This window comes from Ochotona curzoniae, unplaced genomic scaffold, assembly GCF_017591425.1.
Source record: "Ochotona curzoniae isolate NIBS_2020 unplaced genomic scaffold, NIBS_Ocur_1.0 contig_64, whole genome shotgun sequence".
Lineage (NCBI taxonomy): Eukaryota > Metazoa > Chordata > Mammalia > Lagomorpha > Ochotonidae > Ochotona > Ochotona curzoniae.
This window is the reverse complement of record NW_024466502.1, coordinates 9119546-9145536: the sequence shown is the minus strand read 5'-3', so window position 1 is coordinate 9145536 and position 25991 is coordinate 9119546. Positions and strand designations below refer to the sequence as shown.

Genomic DNA, 25991 nt, shown 5'->3' with positions numbered 1-25991 from the left:
AAAATAATCCCTTCATCCTTTCAGAAGCATGACTAGAATTGTATTACTTGGAATGTCATTCCAAGAAAATTCAGCATTTTAAAGAATCTCACCGGTAATAAACATCTTTGAGACAATTGCATTTTCCCCTTGTGTAATAACTAGTTCAGCTAAAGTCACTTGACCTACTGTGATAAAAAGGTTTGAGAAATGTTCATATTATCTTTGTGCTTACTGCCACCATAACCAGATGACATTAGCCATGTTTATTTAGCTGTTGGGGTCAGCGCTGTGGTATAGAATGTTAGCCAGCCACTACCTAACAGAATTTCAGGCAGTTCTCTGGGTTCTAGCCCCACTACTTATTTGAGTTGGCTTTGTTTGTTTGTTTGCTTGCTTGCTTGTTTAGAGTTTATTTATTTGAAAGAGTTACAGAGAGGGAGGTGGATGGATGGAAGGAAGGGTGGATAAATAGATAGAGCGAGCATACACTGGTTTACTCCTCAAAAGAACACAACAACAAGGATACAGCATGCTGAAGCCAAGTATCCAGAATGCCTCCTGATCTCCCATGTAGGAGATGCACCAGCAGAGAGCTGGACGGGAAGTGGAGTAGCTGGGACTCCTAGGAGATGCTGCCACTGCAGGCAGTAGCTTAACTTGTTATGCCACAGTGCCAGCCCCTGCTCTACTCTGCTTCCAGCGTTCTGCTCCAGTGCTTGGAAAGCAGTGGCTATACCAAGTACGTGCTTGTGCCCATGTGCCACCCATGTAGGAGACTAGGAAGGAGTTCTTATCTCCTGACTTCAGATTAGCCTACTCTGTTACACACTCTGGAAACTGAACCAGTAGATGGGTGATTGCCTTCTTTCTGTTTTTCCATCTCTGGTTTCCAAGTAAATGAATAAGTAAATCTTTAAAAATAAAAATAAAATGATTGCTTTCAATAATAATCTATTGAGTTTTCCTTTGTGCTATCCCATAAATGTTATTTTGCTTGTTTTGAAGTAAATGTTTTATTTTTAACTATCTATAAAAAAACTGCATTTTCATGGTGAAATATCTCATAATGTAGTCTGGTGTACTTTAAAAAGAAAGATTACAATTGAGGATATTAAAATAATTTTTAGCTTTTGCCTTACACTCCCCAGACTAGAGGCTCCATGTCTCAGATTCACAAGTGTGAATTCATGCATTCCAGATGTCTCTTGCTCAACATACTTCCTGTATCAATCAAGTGACTTCCTTTTTTTTTGGTTCTATATTAAATAGAATAGAATGCTTTTAAAAAGTCTTAAAAATAAGTCTTACTGCCAGAAAGAAATACACAAGATGTGTTCGCACATCTGTGTACAGAGTGTAGGAGGCAATTTTATAAGCCTGTTGATGAAATTCTATCTTTGATTATTAAGGCTGGTAGTTACTCTAACATAATATCTGCATTAAGAAGTTATTTTTATTTTTAATTTGGCAGTTAATGTGGTTTTTAACAGAATGAGGTTTTTAGAAAAAGTTATTTGGGTGAAACATAAGTTATTTGTTATGTGTTGTCATAGAAACCCATCGCCTGAGTCATGCATTTCTGGAATGCTGCCAGCTTTGCTCTGAACTTGTTCCATGTAGTGATTAGTTTATTGATTACTGTTAGGCTAGTTCTGTCCTTGAGGTAGATGTCTCTGAATGTATAACTTTTCAGATCTGCTGATAAAAAGAAGCTGCTAAATTGCATCACGACTGTACTTTGTGTAGTCACTGATGTCGCAGGAGTGGGGCTCAGTTAGCTCTCTGGGGCGAGGGAAAGCAGTTTGCACAGTTTGTTGGCCTGGAGAAACCTGCACTGTGACTCCACTCTGTGATCTCTTAGAGATCCCTGCTGTGCTTGGCAGGTTCCTCCCTGCTCACACGTGCCACTAGGAAGCACTCCTGCATTGTCTTCTCCCTCCTTCCACAGATATGATGATGTTTCATACTTCAGATCAGCCGCATCCATGAGCAGTTGCACAGTTGTAACTGAAAAACAGGGCTGTGGCAGTCAAGTGGAATACTCCAGTTCATGCAAATTCTTTCAGGTGTTTGGGGAGCATCTATTTCTCCCGTATCAACACTCCTGTATCCAGCTGTTCTTTATGTCCCAGGGAAAGAACGTCAGCAGCTGGGCTCTCTCCATAGATTTGTAATTCTTATAGTCTAGTTACAAATTACTACTTTCTTTTCGTAAAGAAAGTATTACTTACAGAATTTTGTCTGGTTTCTTTCTGTGGTTCTGCAGAGAGCCATGTCCCAGCACTTCTTCATTTTGTGCAGTTTAATGAATCATAGTAGTGAGTCATTGCCACTGGGTTGCACCCTAGTTCTCCAAAGTTGGGGTCCAGGCCTGATCTGATCCTGGCTTGATTGAAACAGGAAGAGCCTGCTTTTGCCCAATTTCTTTATTATAATTCATGTATTTTTCTTTTTTTTTTTGGATCCTCTTTCAAAATGTTTAAAAGCAAATTCATAAGGCCTGCATTTGTCAGACAAGGGGCTTTCCACTGTAACAGTCCCTGCCCTGAGACTCGTCCTGAACTTGTCACTTTGTGTGGAGCATCAGGCTTTGTTTCCTGATCAAGCAGTCTAATTGTGAAATCAAATCAGTTCTCCCCAGTAATGAGATCAGAAATTTAGGCTGGCAGCAGGTTATTTAGGACCTTGAATGTGGTCTGAATCTGGATTACTTGCTGGGGCAATGGGCAACTCTAAAGATTTTCAAACAAAAACACTTGTGATGGTGCAAGATACAGAACTCGCATTCTAAGTCACAGGAAGGAAGGAGGAAGATGTATCTAGAGAGAGTCAGCTGCCTTGTTTGTGGGCTGTGACGTGCCTCTGTCTCTCCCTTCTAAAGATGGAAAAGAATCATCATGTAGGACTGTGAAGATACATAATGTGCTGTGGAGTCTGTCTTAAGTCCGTGTCCTGCTTCTGGCATGGATGGCTGGAGTGTGGGACCCTCTGTGCCTTCCCTTTCTGCTCTTGCTCCCCTTTCTGCCATTTCTCCTTTCTTCCCTCCGATGTCTTTTCCAGATGGACCCAACAAGGAGGCACTGTGGCAGGTCCAGTAACTCCATGATGCCCAAGGCTTCCAGTTATTTCAAGCATATGGGTCATTGTCTAGAACTTCACTGGAAGTGAGGACAGCTGCTCTAAGAAAAATCTAGACTGGACACTGCCATGAGGTTGGTCAGGCTTGTAGGGACCATGTATGGAAGTAGAAAACAACCAGCAGGTGGTTAGGACATATCCATGTTTGGAGAGGACTTTCACTTGTTCATAATTAAAGTCCTGGTCACATTCACAGCACTGAATTGAGTGTGAGCTGGTGCACTGCACCTCAACGTGACTCTCGTTCTTACTGGTTCATTCCTACACTTTGTCAACCCCTCCTTCTCTGCCCAAGTCCGCTGGACTAGGGGAAAGAAACCATCTCCACAAAGGGCTGAGCAGGGCTGTCTTGCTAGAACGTATGATCCAGGGAAGTAGTGACTGGTAGCTGTTGATTTCTTCAATTCTCAGGGAAGAATAAATGAAATTATGACCGTGTTCTGATAAAACTGACTTGACAGATGAACCTTTTAAAATGTAGCTATACGTTTTCTCACTTTCATAAACAAAAACTGGTCTCCTTTTAAATCCTTTCCAAACTTGGTCCTCGTCGCACAACGCTTTCCCCTGTGCGTTACTCACTTCAACAGCACTGGCCATTTCTTGCTTCCCAAATGTCCCATCCTAGCTTGGGAGTCTGTGCCATCATGTGGTCACTTTTTTTTCTTTACCCGTCACACAACACTCATGGTGGACTGGGCACTTGTGGTAGATTATATTATTCAAATGTTTTTGTTGTTTCCGCTACATTTGCTTGAAATACTTTCTGTCCCTACCTGCTGGACCCATCCCTGTCAATATCAGACGTTGCTCTATGACTTAACGTGAACCACTGGAAAGAAGTGACAAATGCCTCATCTAGGCAGGTGGTCTCAGAAGTGGAAGTGTGCACTTCCACTACTGCTGGGTTCCCCTTGCCAGGGAGGGGCTGCTCGTGCAGACCCCCAGAAAGAGGACCCTGGAGTAGGACCACAGCCAACAAGAAAGGAGTATGGACGAGAAATGATTCCTTGGTAGAAGCTACTGAAATTGAGAGTACCCTGGAGAAAGATGATACTTCTCTTTTCTAAGTACTTTATAAATACTGTCTTAATAGAGGGAGTACTGTCCCAGTTTATAGATGTAAAAGTTGGGACATGAATAAAGTAACTAATTTGCACATGTTGATAAGTTGTAGAGGCAGAATTCAGATAGCCTTGGTGTCTGTGCTCTTGGTAGCTTTGCATAACTACATACAGCTTCTTCCACCAGAATGTTACCATTTTCCCCTTCTTGAAAGTTATCACAGTCTGTTAGCTTGCCCATACAGTTTTTATTGCAATAAGAATCCTTTCAGCTAGACCCACCTTCTTGACAGACTTACCTGCGAACAGTACATTGTTGTTGATAGAAGTACAGTGTTTCCGTCAGATCTGCAGGGCTTATCTTCTTCACTGAACGTTATACCTGTTGAGGGCAGCCCCCCTACCCTGGCCTCTGACACAGCACTCATTCTTCATGTTGATGAAATCATGAAATATTTACCTTTTATTGGTGGCTTGTCTTCCTTAGCAGGTCTCCATGGGTCATTCCTGGTGTCACACATTGCACAGTTTCTTTTTTTGTTTTTTTTAATTGGAAAGTCAGATATACAGAGAGGAGGAGACACAGGAAGATCTTCCATCTGATGATTCACTTCCCAAGCAGCTACAATGGTCGGAACTACACCAATCCTAAGCCAGGATCCTTGAGCTTCTTTCAGGTCTCCCACGTGGGTGCAGGATCCCAACGTTTTGGGACATCCTCAACCTCTTTCCTAGGCCACAAGCAGGGGGCTGGATGGAAGCAGGGCTGCCGGGATTAGAACTGGCACCCACATGGGACCCCAGCACATGCAAGACAAGGACTTTAGCCACTAGGATACCATGCCAGGCCTGCGGAGTTTCTTTTGTTGTGGAAGCTGAATGCTGCCTGCCCTGTGTATACTGCTGCATGTCTAATGTGCTGCTGTCTCCTTGAGAGCCTGTTTTCAGTTTTACAGGATATATTCCCAGAAATGGAGTGGTTGGATCACACAGTTCTAGTCTTAACTTTTTTTTTTAAGATTTGTTTTTATTTGGAAAATCAGATTTACAGAGAGACAAAAAGACAGAAAGATTCTCCTTCTGCTAATTCACTCCCCAAACAGCTGTAGCAGGCAGAGCTGAGCTTACCTGAAACCAGGACCAGGAGTTTTCTCCAGGTTTCCCAAGCAGGTGCAGGGTCCCAAGGGCTTGGGCCATGCTTGACTACTTTCCCAAGCCACAAGCAGGGAACTGGAAGGGAAGTGGGGCAGCCAGGACACAAACTCGCACCCACATGGGATCCTGGCACATGCAAGGCAAGAACCTGAGGCACTAGGCCACCATACTGGGTCCTAGGACCATCCAGGCTGTTTTCCATAATAACTGCACCAGTGCATTTCTACCAACAATATACGGAAGTTCCAGTTTTGCTACATCCTCATCAGCACTTGTCTTTTGGTTGGTGTTGTTTAATTGTAACTGTCCTAACAGCTTTGAGATGATATTTCATCATGGTGACAATTTGATTTCCCTGGTGGTTAGTGATATTGAGCATTCTTTTTTCATGTACCTGTTTGCTGTTTGTATGTTTTCTTCAGAAAAATGTCTATTCAGGTCCTAGCCTACTTTTTTGTTACTATTATTATTATCACTATTGCTATTGAATTCTGTGAGCACCCTGTCCTCTTTAGAAATCTTACTCATTATATTCTTCCATACCTAGCACTGTGTGTGATATTTGATGTATATTCTCTAAGTAATTATTGAGTTCACTTTTTCGGGAAGCATTCCGTCTACTGCACCACTCTGCAAAAACCAGAAATGACCAGACCTGGACCAGTTGAAACAGGTAGCCTGAACCTCAATGCATATCTCCCACATGGGATGGGGACCCACAAGCCTTAGATATTATTACTATTATTATTATTTTAAATATTTATTCATGCATTTGAAAGTCAGGGTTACAGACAGAGAGGAGGAGAAACAGAGAGAGACCTTTCATCGATAGCTTCACTCCCCAGATGGCTTCAAAGCCAGGAGCTTCATCTGGTTTTCCATGTAGATGACAGGACCTCAAACACTTGGGTAATCTTCCACTACTTTTCCAGGTCATTAGCAAGGAGCTTGATCAGAAGTGGAGCAGCCAGTACACAAATTGACACTTGTATGGGATGCTGTTGTTGTGGCCGTTAGCTTTACCCATTATGCCAGAACACCAGTCCCTCCCCACTGTTATTATTTAAAAACAAAATAAAACAAAGCATTAGTGCTTTGTGGTTGCCATGGAAGCCTTCAGTATGTGCTGCCTCTCCAGGCCACTAGCATGCTCATCTGGTGATAGAGCAGCTGGGCTTTCCATTTTAGAAATGGGGATGCTGAGAGTGATGTTGCTTATTTGCTGGTGAGAAGAGCCTCCTGGGTGCAGTGCTTTCCTGTATATTATCTCAAGGCCTCATCAGTGGCTGTGCCAAGCACCAGGTATATAAAAAGCTGTCCTTAGATTTGTCCTTAGCCAGTATCACTAAGATTCTTTCCCACTCATCACTAATGGTGACATGAATGTGGAAGGCAGTCTTGAATAAGAAGTTTCCAGAATACTCAGACACTGTAAGATATAATCAACAACTTTTTAAAAAGATTTATTTACTTTTATTGGAAAAACTGTATATCTGTCTTTCCAATAAAGATAAGGAGAGAGAAAAAGATCTGCTATCCATGGATTCACTCCACAAGTGGCCACAACAGCCAGAGCTGAGCTGATCCGAAGCCAGGGGCCAAGGGCTTCCTCCAGGTCTCCCAAGTTGGTGCAGGGTCTCAAGGCCTTGGGTCACTCTCTGCTGCTTTCTCAGATCATAAGCAGAGAGCTAGATGGAGAGTAGAACAGCCAGGACACAAAGCAGTGCCCATTTGGGGTTCCGGATGATGCTAGGTGAGGATTTAGCCAGTAAGCCACTGTGCAGGTCCTGATAATGAACAACTCTGTGTTCTGTGGGCTAGCCAATCTCCAAGAAAATGTCATCTCATTGGCAGTCTCTGTTTCTGCTGTGAATTTCTGAATTACAGTCATGCTTTGTCTCCTTAGATCGTCAGGATAATAAGCTGCTTCTCTCCGTGTTGCTGGATTAAAAAGCAGCTCAGATTGCACCTGGAACAAACCCAATGTCTTGCATTTCTCATAGTGTTTTATAGGAAAATATGAGGTAAAGAGTTGGTCATAATGTCAAGGGAAATCTGAAACATGTTTGGCTAGTTTAGTACAGCTGTTGGAGGAAGGAACATGAGGGAGATGAGAAGTTTCTCATAAGCCCCTTTGGCACTGCAGAGATTTCTGGTAGATTATCTGAGGCTGTGGAGAGCATTTTCCCATGGAGTCTTCCTATCAGCAGACTTGAAGTCTTAAATCAGTTTTGGTGATCTATTCAAATGTTATCTCCATTAAAAAAAAATAGAAACGCCCAGTGTTCCTTCCTGTTTGGGGTAAAGTGTTGGTATTTTTCCTCTATTTTGATAGTAACCTCTGGGAAAAGGCTTTGGTAAAATCCATACATGCTCTTTGAATTCATTCTTTGTAAACAACAGCATTAGGTTTTTACCCAGAGTCTGCTCATGTTTATGTTGCTAGCTGGGAACATTCACTTTTAAGATACCAGAGTTTTGTGATTGAAAGTTTTTATCTGGCTAAAATCCTACCTCTTTTATGACATTGGGAAGATTTAAATTTCTAGGATTTTTTTTATCTTTACATTCAGTTTTTTGAAAAACTGTTTCCCTTTTTTTGTTAATTAAGATGCTATTAACACATTAGAATCCAGCAGGTTTTTTTCATGTGTATAGTGTTCTGTTTTGATGGTTGTGTATACTTCTGTATCCATTGTCGCAGTCAAGATAGAAAACAACTCCCTTACCATGAAGTGTTTCTGTTCCTTTGCCCCTCTCCGCAGACCCAGCTGCTGACCCCTTCTGAATGATGCTGCAGGTCTGCTTTTTCCAGAATTTCATATAGTGGAAATCATATATTATAAAATACTTTGTGGTATATGTCTTTTATGTTTTATTCATCTACATTCCTTGTTGTGATATTAACCTGTGATGTGGACACCCCACAGTCTGGTATCCATTCACCAGTTGGTGAGCAGATTGCTTTGTGAATATGTGTTTTCACTTCTTTAGGAATATAGTTCCTGGGTTGTATACTGAGTGTGTATCTAACAGAAGAGGCATTTTTGCCATATTAGTTTACAAAGTAGCTGAGCCACTGTACATTTTTGCCCTGAGTGGGTGGGAATTTCAGGTGTTCTGCATCCTTACAGAGATAGTATTTTCAGTCATCCTGTTGGAGGCATAGTAGAGTCTTGTAATTTTGATTTGCATTTCTTTAATGATTGGTAATGTTGAACTTTTTTTGTATGCACTTAGCATCCTCCTCTGTGTCTTCTTTTTTTTTTTTTTGCTAATGACTTATTTACTTATTTGAAAATCAAAGTTACAGATTACATACAGAGAGACAGAGAAGTCTTCCATCCACTAGTTCACTCCCAAATGGCTGCAACAGCAAGGGCTAGGCCAGGCTGAAGCCAGGGGCCTGTCATCCTGGTCTCCCATGTGGGTGGCAAAGGTTAAAATACTTGAGCCATTTTCCATTGCTTTCCCAAGCCATTATCAGGGAGCTGGACTGGAAGTGGAGCAGCTCAGACATGAACCAGTGCCCATTTGGGATGCCATAGTTGCAGGTGGCAACTTTACCCATCATGCTACAATGCTGATCCCACATACATTCTTTTGTAAAGTATCTGTTCATATGTGTATCATGTTCATTTACCTATTTTTTTTCCATTGAGTTAATTGTTTACTAAGTTAAAGGAAAAATTTTTTAAAAAATATATATATATTTAATTTTTATTCGAAAGTTAGATATACATAGAGAAGGAGAGACAGAGAAGGAGATCTTCCATCTGCTGGTTCACTCCCCAAGTGGCTGCAACAGCTGGAGCTGCACCAATCCAAAGCCAGGAACCAGGAACCTCTTCTCGGTCTCCCACATGGGTGCAGGATCCTAAGGTTTTGGGCAGCCCTCGTCTGCTTTCCCAGCCACAAGCCTGGAGCTGGATGGGAAGCAGGGCTCGGACACAAACTGGTGCCCATTTGGGTTCCCAGTGTGTGTAAGGTGAGGTAGCCACTAGGCTACCATGCTGGAAATATTATATAATGCCCAGGAAATATTATATAATTAAATATTTTTATATGTTCTTTATGTAAGACCTTTTATATGGTCTTTATGTAAGACCTTTACTGGAAAAGTTCTGTAAAAATTTTATGCCAGACTATGGCTTTCCTTTCTGTCACATTAACAATATCTTTCAAAGAACAAAGCTTTAGAATCTTGATCAACTCATTGTTATTCAAGAGGTGGCATTTTTCCCTCCTTTGAAGTATAGATTTCTTTAGTGATCCATGTGTAATGAACAAAGTATTAACAAAAAATGACAGCATCCCACATGGGATGCCAGCTCCCCAAGCAGCAGCTTTACACACTACACCATAGCACCAGCCTAGTTTTTAAATTGTCAGTGTACAGGTCTTGTGCATCTTTCATTTGATATAATTCTATTCTGGTGGAAGATTTATAAATGAAATTTTTTTATAATTTTTTTTGCTGGTATAGCCAAATACAATGGATTTTTATAGATTGCCCTTAGATCTTGAAGCTTTGCATAATCTTTTCTTATGGTTTTTCAGTGGATTTCTTAGGATATTCCAAATATTTGATCATGCCACCAGCAAATAGTCTTACTTTTTTACATGCTTTACTTTCTTTCTAGTCTGTTCCTTTTGTTTCACTTGCATTGATGTACTAGCTGAGACTTCTAGTACAATGTTAAGTAAAAGTTTTTAAAAATGTCATGTTCCTGGCTTAGAAAACATGGAGTGCATCACCACTGAATTTCTATCTGCAAATCTACAGATATTTCTAGAGCCTTGCATTCTCTTTATTAATTTTAGTTCAGTATAAGACACCAGTTTTAGGGCTGGCATTGTAGTATGGCATATTAAGCCTCTGCGTATAAATCTGGCATCCCACATGGGCACCAATTCAGTTACCAGCTGCTTTATTACAGATCCAGTTCCCTGCTAATGGGCGTGGGAAAGCTGTGGATAATGGTGCAAGTGCTTGGGCGCTTGCATCCACATGAGAGATCTGGAAGAAGTTCTGGGCACCTGGCTTCACACCAGCCCAGCTCCTGCTCTTATATCCACTTGGACAATAATCCAGCAGACAGAATATCTCTCTGTAATTCCACCTTTCAAATAAGTTTTAAAAAAGTGCAAGAGGATGCAATGTTCAACATCAGCTCATATTTTTCTTAATTTATAGTTTGTTGAACCAATTTATGAAAATTAATGTGATTTTAATGGGAATTGTCTTGTTAAAAGGGAGTTTGGATAGGATGTGTTTATTTGCAGTTACACGTCTAATTAAGACTTTCTCTGTGTGCTAGAGGTTCTAGGATCCTCCCAGCATATGTGTATCTTAGGAGCAGAAGTGCAATCTTACTTTAGATAGTGGGGTCCCCTACTCAAAGGTCATATTTCCTAGGCTTTCTTGAGTCTTAGACATAGGACAAGCCATTAGTAGCCTGGCCAGTAAGATATGAGCACTGTGGTGGGACTTCTGGGAAGGCTTCCTAAGTCATTTTCATTATTTCCTTCTTTTTGTTTTCTGTAGTTAAAGCAGTTGAAGCCCTTTTAATATGACAGAGAAATTTCTATTGTGTTTAAGCAAACACTGTTGTTTGAGGTTTTGTACTTGGCTCTGTTGACCAAATCCTCTTGATCTATGATTTTTCAAAAAGAGAAATCCTAAGAGCTTCCTAAGATGATTTCTTATGGGCTGGGCACTGTGACATAGTGAATTAAACTGCCCCTTGGGATGTCTGCATGCCATGTTGGAGTGCTGCAGTTGAAGGCCTGACTCTGCCTCCAGTCCAGCTTCCTGCTGATGCCCCTGGATGGCTGCAGGTCATGGCTTGAGTTCCTGCAAGAATGTGGGAGACCAGAACTGAGCTCCTGACGGTCGGCTTCAGTCTGGCCCAGCCCTGGCTGTTGTGGGTTTCATTTGGGGGATGAATCAGTAGGTGAAAGATCTCTCCCTGCATCTATTTCTGTTTTGGTGCTTCTTCCACTTCTTCTACCTCTTTCTATCACTCTGCCTTTCAAATGAATAAGTAAAAATCAGCTTTGTTCTAAAGGACTGTTTGTTACACATAAATCCTGATCGGTCTAATTTTGTCACCGTTCCCAACCAGTTTCTTAAGAAACAGAAGTATGTTTGTTGTTGTTTTTAATTGAATGTCTCAAAGTCTTTTAGGTTAATTTGTGCTCTTTCCTCATCTGAAAGATTAGGCATCACTTTTCTACTTAAAGAGTAAATCTGTAGATCTCTTGAAGTAACTGGTAAAGCTACATGGTTCTGTCTTGAAAAGAATAATGTTTTCAAAATCAATCACAAATGACCAGAATAACTTTAGGCATCCCTAATTTGCATATGCTTTCTTCAGGTGATACGTTAAGGAATTTCCAAAATGCCTCTTTCTTTAGCATTTTCAGTGCAGAGGAAGGCATAGGAAAATAAAAGGTCCATCAGAGCAGGAATTGTTCTATTTTGCTCCTTACTGTTCCTGTGTCAGAACACAGCCTGGCACATTCTGGTGTCCAGTAAATATTTGCTGAGTGGTGAAGTGAGGCCTGGGTGAGGCTTGGTCTCCTGGGGCCTTGGGTGCACGCAGTGTCTGTGAACCGGAGCCCAGGTGCAAGGCACATTTGTCCCTTTGGCTCGTGGCTGTCATGCAAAGACAGAGCCATTGCCACTGTCTGGTTGGATGGGCAGGTTCCTGAGCAGCGACCTGTCGGGCCTTGGGCAGAACAGCTTGTGTGGTGGGCTGTGTTCAGCCACAGTTGGCTGGAGAAGGAGAACAGCACCTGGGTGTCATCACCAGGTCGTGGTTTCTCACCTTTGCCTGTGGTGGTTTCGAGCTTGTGCTAAGTAAGACCAGAGGACAGTTTAGGTTGCGCTCTGTGATCAAGAGTGTTTCACATGTTGGCCACTCTGACTGTTACAGGCTTTATCTCGTGATTCCCTTTCAAAAAGGACTCATAATTGAAAAATCTGATGAATGGCTGTGCAGTTGGGCCATGGTTACTAGTGGAATGAAGGAGAAGGGATTCCTGTTATTCTTTTACTAGTTCATCATTTCTTGGAGTCTGGGAGCTCCTCCCCTCAATGCAGAGCCATGGCCAGAAACCTCTGGCTAGGCTTGGGCGGGAACACTCTCTGGCTGCCTGACCCTGGTTTCTCGTTTCTAGTTGGGGTTCCTGATTCCTGGCCTGAGTGTTCCCTGAATTGTAGCTAGTCCTCCCCATTTGTCTCCCCTGGTGCTCTATGACCCCTGGGTTTGATTGTGGGCTTCCCCAGCCTGGAGGCCTCCCAGGCCCCTTCCTTTGTCTCCCCTGGCGTGTTGACATGCAAATCTGAGCATACCTATTTTTAAAGCCTATTTTTAACAAGCTTGATGAGTTTCAAGAAAGCTGTCTCATTACAAGAAGGGTTTCTAAGACAATGAAGATTAGGCTAAAAGTCTAAGTAAGTAGTATAATAGTAAGTAGTAAGTATACTAATGTAAGTATTATAATACTATGTATTATACTTAAGTAGTATGATAGTAAGTAGTAATAGTAGCAAGTGATTATATTAATCAGTTTTGGGTAGTGATTAGGTAAAAGTTCAATGCAGGTACTCTTATGCTGTATCATCACAGAATAGAGTGGTCTGTATTTATGAAATAATTGCAGGAACTTAAATGTTTATATTTTAATCTTTTGTGAGTATCTGAAGCATTTTACAGTAGGACTTTATTTGTTTAAGTCTTGGTGAGGTGCCAGAGTCATGTGGGAAATTATGAACTGGAAACCCAAAGAGAGTGTCTTTTGACAGCTTTGCAGTATACTTTAAAAGGGTCTGATATTTTTTTGGAGCACCTCCCGTTGGCTATTTATCCAACAAATACTTAAGAGAGTTTGCTGTGTGTGAGGCACTGTCATAGGCACGCGGACCACAATAGTGATCAGAACTATTCAAACCCCTGCCCAGCCCCTGCAGAGCTCATATTCAAACTGACAGGATAGAAATTTAAACCTAAGAGCAGAAAAGACATGCTGCATCCCCACCAGAATTTGCAGCAATGTGTTGTTTATTGCTAGGTGTGACATCACAGTGATTTGTAGGATGCTCCTACTGCGAGTGTGGCTGTGATGATGACGGTGCAGAAAGACGTGGGCAGGAGAGGAAGGAGCCTTGGCCCTCATCTGCGGCTGACTCTCCCCTGTGGAAAAGCAGAAGCAGAGCTAGGAGCTCTTTGAGTATAGGTAATGCCTATGCATCGTCATGATTTTTTCTCCTAATTCTTAGTTTCTGAATCTGTTGGTATTATGTGCCCTGGGAGAGCAGTGGAGGATGACCCAAAGCCTTGGGACCATGTAGCCACACAGGCGGCCTGAAGGAGGCTCCTGGTACAGCTATCGCCTTCTGTAGCCATTTGGGGAGTGAAACAGCAGATGAAACTTCTATCTACCTCTCCTCCTCTCTGTAAATCTGACTTTCAAATAAAAGTAAAGAAATCTTTAAAAAAAAAAAAAGAATTTCAATATTAACTCTGAACACATTGTGATAAGTTAAGGATGCATATTGAATCTTCCCTGCCCAGTGGCCAGTGGGTTCTCCAATGTTACCTCATTCTCTGTCGGCAAGCCCTTGTGCTGGAGAAGGAGAAACACTACGAGAACTGGGTCCCATGCTCATAAAAGCCTCAGTCTACATGTAGTTTGCATGCTCAGCTTGCCTGAGCTGCCACCTGACCTGCCTAACATATTGTCTCCATTAAACCATGTCACCATGCTTTCCCCAATCTGAGAGATTGGGCAGTGCCTCTCTGATTCTGTCTGGAGAGGTGCCCATCCATTGTGGTGGACACCCTGCCCCGTTAAATTTTTCTGTCTTGCTTGCCCTTCTTTTCTGTCTCTTGTCTGAATTTCTTGTTGTGTAAAGACAAGAACCTATTCCCCTCGTATCCACATGTATACATGAAGTGTAGCTGGCTAAACATACCTGTCTAAAAGCTGATACTGTCATATTATACTTAAAATTAAAGATATGTTATCTGTTAGTCACACTTTAAATATAGTGACACACACACAAAGATTAAAAGTCAAGAGAGGAAGAAGATGGTCCTATCAGTACTGGACTCAACAGACTCCTTGGTATGTGTTCAACAGAACACTTGCTTGGTGAGAGGGTCCATTGCATTAAATCCACATGTATCTGTTAACCATTTCTACGGGCATTAAGTGGAAACAGAGCTTAAAGGAAAAATGAATAAATGTACAACCGCATTTAGGCATTTTGAGTTACTAAAAACTAAAGGTTTTTTTCTTTTACCAAGTTCAAACATAATTTTTAACATAATTTCTCTGTCTTTCAATTCACTCAGTGTAACTCTGCTGTTAAACACCCCGTTTTCTATTTTCCTTTTTTATGTAAGATTGATTTGTTTTTATTGCAAAGGCAAATTTACAGAGAGAAGGAAAGACAGAGAGAAATAAACTCTATCTGCCGGTTCACTCCCCAAATGGCCACAACGGGCAGAGCTGAGCTGATCTGAAGCCAGGAGTCAGGAGCCTCTTACAGATCTCCCATGTGGGTGCAGGGTCCCAAGGCTTTGGGCCATCCTCTGCTGCTTTTCCAGGCCACAAGCAGGGAGCTGGATGGGAAGTGGAGCAGCTGGGGTAGGAAACCAGTGCCCACATGGAATGCTAGTGCTTGCGGGTGTAGGATTAGCCACTTGAGCCATCATCGCAGCCCCTCCATTTTCCTTCTTACCAAATCTTCAGAAAAGAAATATCTCCTATCAATTCATGATGTACTGTACCATGTTGACATCATAATCTCTCCGTTTTAAGAACAACTACTTTCCCTGTCACCTGCTGCTTTCTGTGAGTCTCTCCTTACACCCATGGATGTGTCCAGGAACAGTGGAAAGTTCTGGTTTATGTTTTGAGATGTTTGCAAAAGGACAGACTCGGGATGTGATATCGTTAGTGGATGATTTCATTCAGCTTTGAACACAGTGACAGATATCCATGAAGTGTGTGAGGCTATGGAAAAATGTCATGGAAAAGAAAATTAAAAGGTAGTTTTAGGAAGAGACATTTGGCCTAGCCGTTAAGACACACATGTCCCACACCTGCGTGTCAGGTAAAAGTTTTGTACCTCTGATCTCAGAAGCTTGTTCATGCAGGATTCCGTCAGAATGGCCCCTCTGTGGTGCCGTGAGGTTCCTGTGAACTCCCCAGAACAGGGAACCTTGTTAGGAGAAATAGCGATAACTCAACAGATTCTCTGGGCCTCTGCCTCGCTGTTCGGAAACTAAAGAGACTGAAGAAAGGAAGAAAGAAATTTTGGCATAAAAAATTTTAATTCATTCATAGGGGTTTTTTTTTTCCAAAATACATGCTTCCCATGAATTTTTGAGGGTGCCCTCGTGTTTGTTTGAAGGGCTCGAGTCTGTTGTATGACTAGCCCACTCTTGAGCCTGTGTGTCTGCTGGAAACGTAGAATGAAAGTACACTCGCCTTCACCAGCAGTTGCCGCCATGCTGTCTCTGGGGGCTGATCCACTTACCTTCCCTGGGACTGTCCAAAGGTTCTCCTTGGCCTCGCCAAGTCTGGCTGATAGCCAACTTCACTTCTTTTGGGGTTGTTTTTGTTTTTGTTTTTTTTAAAGATTTATTTTTATTATTTTCTCATTGGAAAGGCGGATATACAGAGAGGAGAGACAGAGAGGAAGATCTTCCGTCCGATGAGTCACTCCCCAAGTGAGCGCAACGGGCCGATACTATGCTGATTCGAAGCCAGGAGCCTCTTCTGGGTCTCCCACACGGGTGCAGGGTCCCAAAGCCTTGGGCTGTCCTCTGCTGCTTTCCCGGGCCACAGGCAGGGAGCTGGAAAGGAAGCGGGGCTCTCGGGATTAGAACCAGTGCCCATATGGGATCCCGGGCGTGCAAGGTGAGGACCTTAACCACTTGCGCCACGGTGCCGGGCCCATGTTTTTGTTTTTTTTTTTTTAAGATTTTTTTTATTATTGCAAAGTCAGATATACAGAGAAGAGGAGAGACAGAAAGGAAGATCTTCCATCCAATGATTCACTCCCCAAGTGACCACAGCGGTCAGAGCTAAGCCAATCCGAAGCCAGGAGCCAGGAGCTTCTTCCAGATCTCCCACTTGGGTTCAGGGTCCCAAGACTTTGAGCCATCTTTGACTGCTTTCCCAGGCCACAAGCAGGGAGCTGGATGGGAAGTGGGGCCACGAGAATTAGAACTGGCACCCGTATGGGATCCCAGTGCATGTAAGGCTAGGACTTTAGCTGCTAGGCTACTGTGCCAGGCCCAAATTTTTTTTTAAAAAATGTGAGGAGTTATGGGAGTTCCAGAAGGCACAAAAAGAGAATCTAGGTCTAAAAATGTATTGAATGAATAACAAAGGAAAATTTCCTAATCTGAAAAAAGGATTGGGAAACAATATCCAGGAGGGCACAGAATTCCCAACAGGCTTGACCAAAACCAATCTTCACGACGACACATGATAATCAAGCTCTCTTCAATCGAACATAAGGAAAAGATCCTTAAATGTACACGTGAAAAAAATCAATTGACATATGGAGGAATGCCCATCAAATTCAGAGCTGACCTCTGGCAGAAAATTCTACAGGCAAGAAGAGAATGGAGCGACATATTCCAGATTCTAAAAGGAAAATAAATTGTCAGCCCAGAATAATATGCCCAGCAAAGCTTTCCTTTGTCTTTGAGATGAAATGAAATTCTTCCACAGTGAAGAAAAGCTCAAAGAATATGCTTTTTCTAGACCTGCCGTAAAAATGATAAAGATGGGGCCCGGCGCCGTGGCGCAAGTGGTTAAGGTCCTCACCTTGCACGCCCGGGATCCCATATGGGCGCCGGTTCTAATCCCGGCAGCCCCGCTTCCCTTCCAGCTCCCTGCCTGTGGCCAGGGAAAGCAGTCGAGGATGAGGATGGCCCAAAGCTTTGGGACCCTGCACCCGTGTGGGAGACCCGGAAGAGGCTCCTGGCTTCGGATCGGCATAGTATCGGCCTGTTGGGCTCACTTGGGGGGTGAATCATCGGACGGAAGATCTTCCTCTCTGTCTCTCCTCTCTGTATATCCGCCTTTCCAATAAAAACATGATAAAAATAAATCTTTAAAAAAAATGATAAAGATGTTCTCTTGACAGAGAAAAATAATAGCATCCAACACACCTCACCAACAAAGATCAGAGCAGAAACTGTATCTCATGGATTTTGTTTTGTTTTTGTTTTCATTTCTTCAAAACAGTTTTTTTTTTCATTAAATTCTTTACTGACTCAACGGTCATAGAGTAGCATCATTTTCTTCAAGAAGGTTCTTGATTTTCATTTTTTCAGCAACACATTAATCATTCAGTAGCATGTTATTTAGCTTCATGGCGCTTTTAATTTCTATTTTTCTTCCTGTTGTTGATTTTGTATTGTGGCTTTTCATTCAAGGAGATGTATAGTAGCTATGTAGACTGTCGTATCCAGATGTGAGGATACAATGCAGTGTGCATCCCTACTTCCAGACAAAGATGGACTCCCAATGAAACTGTTCAATATATCTTAACAATAGGATGTTGGACTCTCTGCCATTGTTCATATCTGCAAAGATGGGCTTATTATGACTGTTTATGAAGAACTATACTACTGTAGTAACATAAGGAAATTCAGTGTGAGGGAGGGGATTTGGGAAGTCAGTAAGGGAAATCCCAGGACCTGTGGAGCTCTATCATAAAATGATAATGATGATGATAATGATAATAATAATAAAATAGAAAAATATGTAAATAGAATGCAGAAGTTTTAGCTGTCTTTGTTTTCTGGTAAATATATTAAGTAGCTGGCCATCAGAGTCCTGTGGCTGCACCCTCTCTCCTTGCTGGCCTTCTGCCAATGTGGGTAACCACAGAGAGTAAAGTGGAAGATTGTTATGGTAAAGACCTTTTTCTTAGTATTTTGTCAGTACTTTACATGTTGCTGTGCGCTAAAATTTTGCTGTATCCTGGTTTGTTGGAAACCACTTTGTTTCACTAAGAAGAGAAAGTTGTCCATTCATTTGTGTGCCCTGTGTTCTGTAGTTTTTGCAAGACACTGCTAAACCTAAGAAAAAAATGGTACCCAGATAATTTTGCAGTTAAATATGTTCTCCAAAATTGTTTCCATTTAGAAAATTCAGCTGTACTTTTTCTTCTTCTAGATTTCTGGAATGTGCTATGACAGCAAAATGTTCCAAATTCATCAGGTGCTCCGTGTCCCCAGCTGGATGGCCAAGTTTTTTTCTTGGACACTTGAGCCTGTCTTCTCATCTTCAGAACCCGCTGGCGAAGCCAGGGTTGGAATGGGTGCCACCGTGGACATCCAGAGACAGCAGAGGATGGAGCTGCTGGACCAGCAGCTGATGCTCTCCCAGTTTGCGCAAGTGAGGCGACAGCGGCAGCAGCAGGTAGGCAGTCCTGATGGTCTCCATGGCTCATGTCCCCAGTGGGCTCAGGGAGCTCCTCTGCCCCGTGTGATCGAAGCTCCTTGAACGCTTGCAGCCTCGCAGGGACTCTACTTCCACACAGGAGCCTGCGCTCTCGTAGTGGTTAGTTTTAGTTTTCCTGAGGTGAACAGAGCAAAGTGCAGCTGCAACTGTGGCCCAACTGGACATTCTAATTCCACTTACAGTAGATAAGCGTTATTTCTTAGAGAAACACCAACCTACTTAACGAAACAGGGCATTTATCTGTTTTCTCAATCTTCTAAAAGCCACAGTGTCTTCCTGTGAAAAAATGTTCCTCATGTGCCGTGGATAAAGAACAAATACAAAAAATTTTCCTCATCTGAAATGAGAATATGAAGGTTTTCAAGGGAACAACTGATGAATAAATGCAATCACTGCTATGTGTCCTTGGCTTTGGGCTCAGTGAGCAGAGCCTGCTGTACTGCTGTTTGCCAACACTGCATTGTCCACATGAACCAGGAGACAGCGGAACAGGATTACCGCACTCGGGCTAAAGCCTCAGTTCATTTTCCTTGGACATTTCTGTGACCCAGCACCCTGGGCTTCCTTGCCTGCCTCCATCTTCTTCACCTGCAGGCGAGGAGATGAGCAGTTCTCTTTTGCCATCTGCCGATCTCCTGCTAGCACAGATACAGCAGGTGGGTCCACAGAGCTCTCAGTTGTCTGGAGAGGCGCAGCTGTGTCCATTTTCCCTCGGGTGCCGTGGAGACACAGGTCCCAGAGTTGATGCCTGGGGTGGGAGGAGGGCTATCAGAGGCATTGAGTCTACAGAGGAAAGAGAAACAAAGCTGTTCCCTAAACCGTTATTTGAATTTGAAATGACTGGGACATACTGTAAAAGATTCATGGTGTGTCTGTCCTGGGAAAGTTGGAGCTGTGGTTATTGATGATGGAGTGGACTCTAGAAGTGAGAGTTGAGGTCCTGGAGCCAGGCAGGCTCTCTGAGAGCAAACCTGGCCCAAGGTGAATAGTGGTGCAGTCTGGGAGCCCTGTGTTCAGCAGGGATTTGGGGGAGCAGGAGTGAGAGTGAAAGGAGCAAAGGATATGATCCCTGTGGTAGGCTGCAAGGGACACCCAGCAGGGCGGCCTCTGTACTTGCCTTCCTCCTGGGAACAGAGCAGGGCCCCTCTGAAAGGATCACTCTCCATGGAGGAGCGAAAATGTCTTGGCTAGAGTTCCTCACTGTGGGGACAAGGAGTTGTTCCTGTGACCTGCCTTAGGAGGAAGAAATGCTGGCCTCCATGCCTTGCTTCAGATATGACGTGAGGTAGAGGGGCAGGAGGAAGGGAGACGGCCATGAAGATACTTTCTGAGGCCCTCATGCCTCCTTCAATCCAAAGGACTTGGACCACTAGGGACCCTTGCCTTCTTACTGGAACAGTCACATTGCAAGAGTTAGTACTTCAGCCTCTGACCCAAGGGAGGCATGAGTCAGGCCTCCCCAAGCTAAGAGGGCCCAGATTGGCTGACACGACACCAAATGGCTATTTGTTCCTAGAGGGCTCAGCAGTCTTGGTCAGTGGCATGTTGGGTGTTCCTCAGCGGCAGTTACTTGATTGGGCTGTGTGAGTGGACCCCTGCGTAGCCTCCACCACTCCCACCAGGGCGACTTTGTTTCACTGCCAATAGTGGGGTGACTTGTGACAGAGTTCCTGTCAAGGAAATGCTTTCTGCTGCTAAGTGCTTTCGCTGTGATGGCATGTGTGGCAGGTGTCACTGCAAAGCAAAGCCATCGCACTTCCTGCCTGTTCCTTGAGCTACCTCTACCTGCCTCTTCCTCAGGCCTTCCAGTCCCGAGCCCACCCCCTCATCCCTGGAGTCACGTGTGTTATCATCACAGGCCACTTGCCTTCCTCACAAAGTGTGTGACCAGGTGTACTGTCCAGCCATGCCTAATAGGAAAATTTGCATCATTACCATCTTTCAAGGTTACTCCGGAGTGCAACCACAGTCCCCTTTCCCTTGTCTTTTATGCCCCACTTCTGAGAGCCAGGCTCCCTGTCCCTTGGTTGCAGGGACTGTGAGTGTGATCCAGGGAGGCATGCAGTATGTGGCTTGTCAGCCTCTACAGCTGGCCAGTGCCCTGCTGTCATCTGCTGGTGACTTTCCAGCCTGCTGACAGGTGTGTCCTCTGCTGACCATGTGTTCCATGTGTGTGTCATGTACTAGCACTTGGCGGTCCAGCAGCAGTTTGAGGCAAATAGGAGCTTCTCAGTTTGCCCTCCTTCCCAGGACCTGAGGGCCCACTTGTGCTCCCTGCCCCCTCCAAGGCCTGCTGTGAACCCCATGGCATCTTTCCATGCTCCCCATGCTTTGAGCAGCAGAGGATCTCTAAGTTACACAGCCCACGCTTCGTGAATGGAAGACCCATAGGCATCAGGGAAATCACTGCCTTGGTGTGGCTCCACCCACCACATGCAAGCTGCGAGTTTAGTGTAACCACAGATCTAAAGTGCTAGGTAGGACACTACCCCTGGGCTCTTGCCAGAGCGTTTGTCCTTAAAATGTCTTAGGATCCCGGACACTTGGACATCCAAGCCTCCTGAACTCCCTTACTGGGTTGTGTTCAGTCCTTTAGCTGGAGCACAGGATAATTACACAGAGAATTCTTCTCTTCAACTGCTACTGTGGGCATGCTGCTGTGTGCATGAACATGCGTGGAAACTGTACCAGATCCAGTTGTACTGGATGGAGTATAATAGCGGAGGGCAGCTTTGAATAACCACATGTCCTTTTCATGGCATCCTTTGGGTACTGTCCCACCATACTTTGTGCCAGTCCCATACAATTTCTGCTTCCATCATCTTCTCTACGTTTCAGAAATATCTTCTAGCTTGTTTTAATGCCTGTGGGTCATTTATTATAGGCTGTAAAACTGTTGCTGCAGTTAAAATACATCTATGGTTTGTTTAAGAACTGTTGGCTTTCAGATGGCCCTGATAAACTTCAGTTTGTTAGGTTATAGAGTCAGTTACTAACTATTGTACATTAAAAATGGCCTCTCTACAGTCTCTTGTTTCAAGTGTCCCAGGCAACACCAAAGTCTTACTTGTACTTGTTCCTTGAGATTTCTTTTGCCCATATCTGTCCTCTTGCATTGCCATCAGGCAGCTGCCTGGCTGTCACTGTCACTACCACCTGTGCTCCCTGGCGACTCCACGCAGTCACACTCCTGGAAAAGCTCAGGCAGGACTGGGGGCCTGACACAGGCACAAAAGAAGGGAATCTCAGGTCATTTTCCTGGGTGACTTTGTGGTCAGCATTCTGGAGATCAGGCAGCAGCTTGTGATGCACGTGGACAGTAACACAGTCACTGCAGTCCCTGGGGGCAATAGGAAACCCAGAAGGGAAGCCTCAGTGTGGCCTGATGTCAGGCAGGGCATGGCTGGAAGCAGGGGCATCCCATCCTGCAAGAGCAGGATTTGCAGAAAGAAGGCAGGTGCACACTGCAGCTGGAGACGGGAGTTGGGTCCTAATATCTATAGGGAGCGGCTGAGCACTCAGTCACAAAGCAGGGCGCTTGCCTCCCAAAACCTTTTTGGGGTTCCACAGGTAAGATGCATGTGAGAAGGGAGAGACCATGGAAGAGGGGCCAAACCTAAGAGCATTTCAGAAGATTTGTGAAAGTTTATTTGGGTATGAAAAAGTTTTTGAAATCTATGCTGAGTTATTTTCACAACACATACATTTTTATGATTTGTTTGAAGACCTTACATTTGCATGAATTTCAAAATTATTTTTGCACCAAAATAAACATCTTTTTATTCTCTTTGCCATAAATGTTGTGGAGGACCCTCAGCCAGCAGAGAGCACCTTGGCCAAGCTAGTGTTGGTCTCATCCTCTGCGTGCCCTAAACATGTTATCCCCCAGGCTTCTGTGCTCATCTGCAGAGCTTCCCTCTCTGGCCCCTCAGAAGGTCACTCCAATCAGGGGTCCTTGCTGCTGTGCCAAAGCTGCCCACTGAGAGCTGGACCTGCCCTTTCCCCGGCTCCAGACCGAAATAAGCTGCTGCCTGCAGGACACTGCTACAGAATGGTCCACAGGCACTCAAAATGGCCTGTTGCTGTGCAAAATGTGCCTCTCTTCCTCACTCCCTGCCTGAGGAAAAGCATCACGTCGTGTGCCCTGCTGTCGTCATTGCTAGGGAACCTGCCACACGCCCTCCTGCTCCACAACCACCAACCGCCAGTTAGCTTCCTCCAGCACGAGCACGGGGAAAACACTGCCTTTCCTCATGCCACAGTGCTTGCCCGGCCCTCCCAAGTCAACAGAAGGCCTGCAAGCCCCTGAGCTGGCTGCTGTTCTGCAGCCCTGGGCAGGCCCTCAGGCACACTCCACGGGGCTATTTGTGTTGTTCATTTCACACTTTCTTGCCTTCACATCTGTCCCCATCTCTGCCTAAAATAAATTTCCCCTGTACCAACTTCTCCACCCCATACCCTTCACCCACACTTTTCTCATGTGCCTGCCTCCTGTTCACTCTTGGCTTTCCCTGGCAGAAAACTCCTCTGGGCAGCCTCCCCTTGGGGGTCCAGGATGTGCTGGTACTCAGCATTCCCAACTCCTGCTGTCCACTGCCCTCCCTGTCTGCACCATGGGTCTGAGCATGGCAGAGATTTTCCTCTTGGTGTGTGTGGTCGGTAAGGGTACCTGAATGCTGAGTAATGAAGGAACAACTATGTGCAGTGACTATTCCCCGAAATGCTTCACAAGCTCAGGCCAGCTGGAGTCAGATGCATGGTCAGGGCTGGTGAGACCCATGACTCGCCTCTGGGAGCACCGTTAAAGGCCACCCAAGACCAGGCTTAGCAGGCTGAAGAGGAAATAGAGGAGAAACCACAGCAAATGAGGAGACACCCAGGAATGCTCCAAGACAACCAAGCTGGAGAATGGTCAGTTTCCGAAAGAGAGGTTGAACAGCTTCAGACTGAGATACTGCTGCCCCGCCTCCATTGCCACCCTTGGCCCCTAGGCAAACCAGCAACAGCAATGGTGGGGAAAGCCTGCTGGGGCCTGCAGGAATTCCCTTTGGGAAGGCATGGGGAGAGGTGGGTTAGGAGGTTCGGTTGAAAAGTGCTACAGGCACAGAAGGTCCAGTGGCCTCATCCTGCTAGACCCCTGTACTAGACACACCTGCCTTGGACCAAGATATTCATCCTGCCTCAGGAAAGTAAGAGCTCTGCTGCTGCCGGTGCTTCTCCCCTGCTGTCCAGCAGCCTCACACTGCCCACTCCCAGAGAGAGACCCCAGGCACCCTGGTTGTGCTGGCCTCATTGCTCCTGGGCCATGGGCCCTACAGGCCAGTAAGTCAGATTGCTGGTGTCCACAACCTCCTCTATTTCATGTGTACTTTGCTTTCTCCCACATGTCACTGCTGTCCAGAAACTGTCGGGCATGTTGACAGGACAGCTGGGTTCCCAACATCACATCCCTATCGTCTGTGGCTGTGACGTTTTCTCAACTCTCCATACTGACTGTTGCTCCATTCTTGTGTGGCTCCCGGGGAACAGCATGTCAGCCCCACACTGACCCTATCCTCATGCGCTCTGCCTTCTTCTCTACCCCATCCCTAGCAGGTGTCAGCTTCATGCTGGGTGACATCTCAGTGTGGCTTTGCCACTTGCAGCTATGGGTTACATTCTCACTGCCAGGGCTGTTTCATAACTTCTCACGGGTTTGCATCTTACGCACATCCAGTCACCCGAGAGCTCTTGAAGTACAGACACCATATGCATTTTATTTCTTGTTCTTCTTTTCATTCTGATGTGGGTGGCACCCTGAAAGAGTAAATAAGACCTTGTGCCAGCTTTCTTGAGGGGCAGGTAGGAAGGCAGCGAGAAGTGTCAGCTGGGGCTGCCCAGCCTTGTGGCCTGATGGCGGGTGGAGCTGGTCCTCCTTGACAGGCTCCCAGAGCCCAGCAAAGCTCAGGGAGAGCTTAGATGTGGCCCCGGTCCAGGTGTAGGACCCAATTGCAGCTGTGGGGGCAGAGCCAGTTGCCTTTATCAAAGATCTTGCCATCTAAGAGCAAGAGCTGTAAGAGAAGGCTGGGCAGAGAGCAGAAGCCAGGCCAGGGTGGTATTACAGCATCCTAAAACTGGCTTTTCCCCCATCCTGCAACCAGTGGTAGGTCAGCGAGACCTGCTAACAAGGCAGGGAGTGAGATCTGGCCCATCAACAACAACTTTGACTAGACTGTGAATGATGACTAAAAAGTGTGCGATGATGTCAGAGGAACAGAAGGTTCAGGGCACATCCCTGGGCTGTCTGACAGTGCCCAGAGCACAGTGCAGGTAGGATTTCCAAGGCCTCCCCAAATGGAGTCCATCTGCTGCTGCTCAGGATCAGCAGTGACACTATGACTTGGGAAGAAGTATGCGTTCAGTCAGCTCTGGTTCCTGGCGTACAGCCCCCGAAACCTGGGGTTCCTTACAGTGTCCTTCTGGGTAACCTCAGATTGGGGTCCAGTTGCCCAGGGAGCCAGCCATGGGATTGGAGGTTTGGAACATTAGCCCCATTCCCAACCTCCCTGGTGGGAGGGGACTGAGGACTGAGTTGATTACCTGTGCCTACCAATTTAACCAGTTGTGTGTGCCTGCGAACAGGGCAGAGGAGCTTCAGGTAACTGAACAGGTGGAAGGGCCTTGGCAGGGGCGCACAGAGATGGTGTGGAAACCCTGACTGTGCTGCTTGCAGCTCTTCTGGCTGGCTGGCAGTGTTTCTGCCCTTTGTAGTGTCTTCTATAACCTACCTATCTTCCACAAACCCTACCAAGGGAAGGGTTTCCCTCAGTTGTTGCGCTATCACTGCACATGAACTGAAGTAAGGAAGGGGCTGTGGCGACACTAGCTGTAGCCCATTGGGCATGGCACAGGTGGCAACCTGGGGCTTGCAGCTAGCTTCTGGAATGGCAGCATGTTGTGGGGCAAAGCCGGGACCCAAACCCAGATCATCTGAAAGGGGATGTGGCCTCTTAGGTGACCTACATACTATGCCAAATACCTGCACTGGTTCTCGCATTTTGAAATGATGGGCTAAGTGCTTGCATGATACTCTGAATCACTGCCTCTTGATCTTTGAAACCAAGCTGTTTACACTTAGTTCTTTACAAGGTTTGTATGCCAGCCCTGTTC

At 45.0% G+C, this 25991-nt stretch overlaps 1 protein-coding gene across 1 annotated transcript in view; it reads left to right on the top strand.

Moving 5' to 3' along the window:
- UBAC2 (UBA domain containing 2) overlaps positions 1–25991 on the top strand; it is a 153489-nt gene that overhangs the window by 96335 nt on the left and 31163 nt on the right. Inside the window, exon 8 of the mRNA XM_040991542.1 lies at positions 18555–18800. Coding sequence (XP_040847476.1) covers positions 18555–18800 — 246 coding nt within the window. The remainder of the gene's footprint in view (positions 1–18554; positions 18801–25991) is intronic.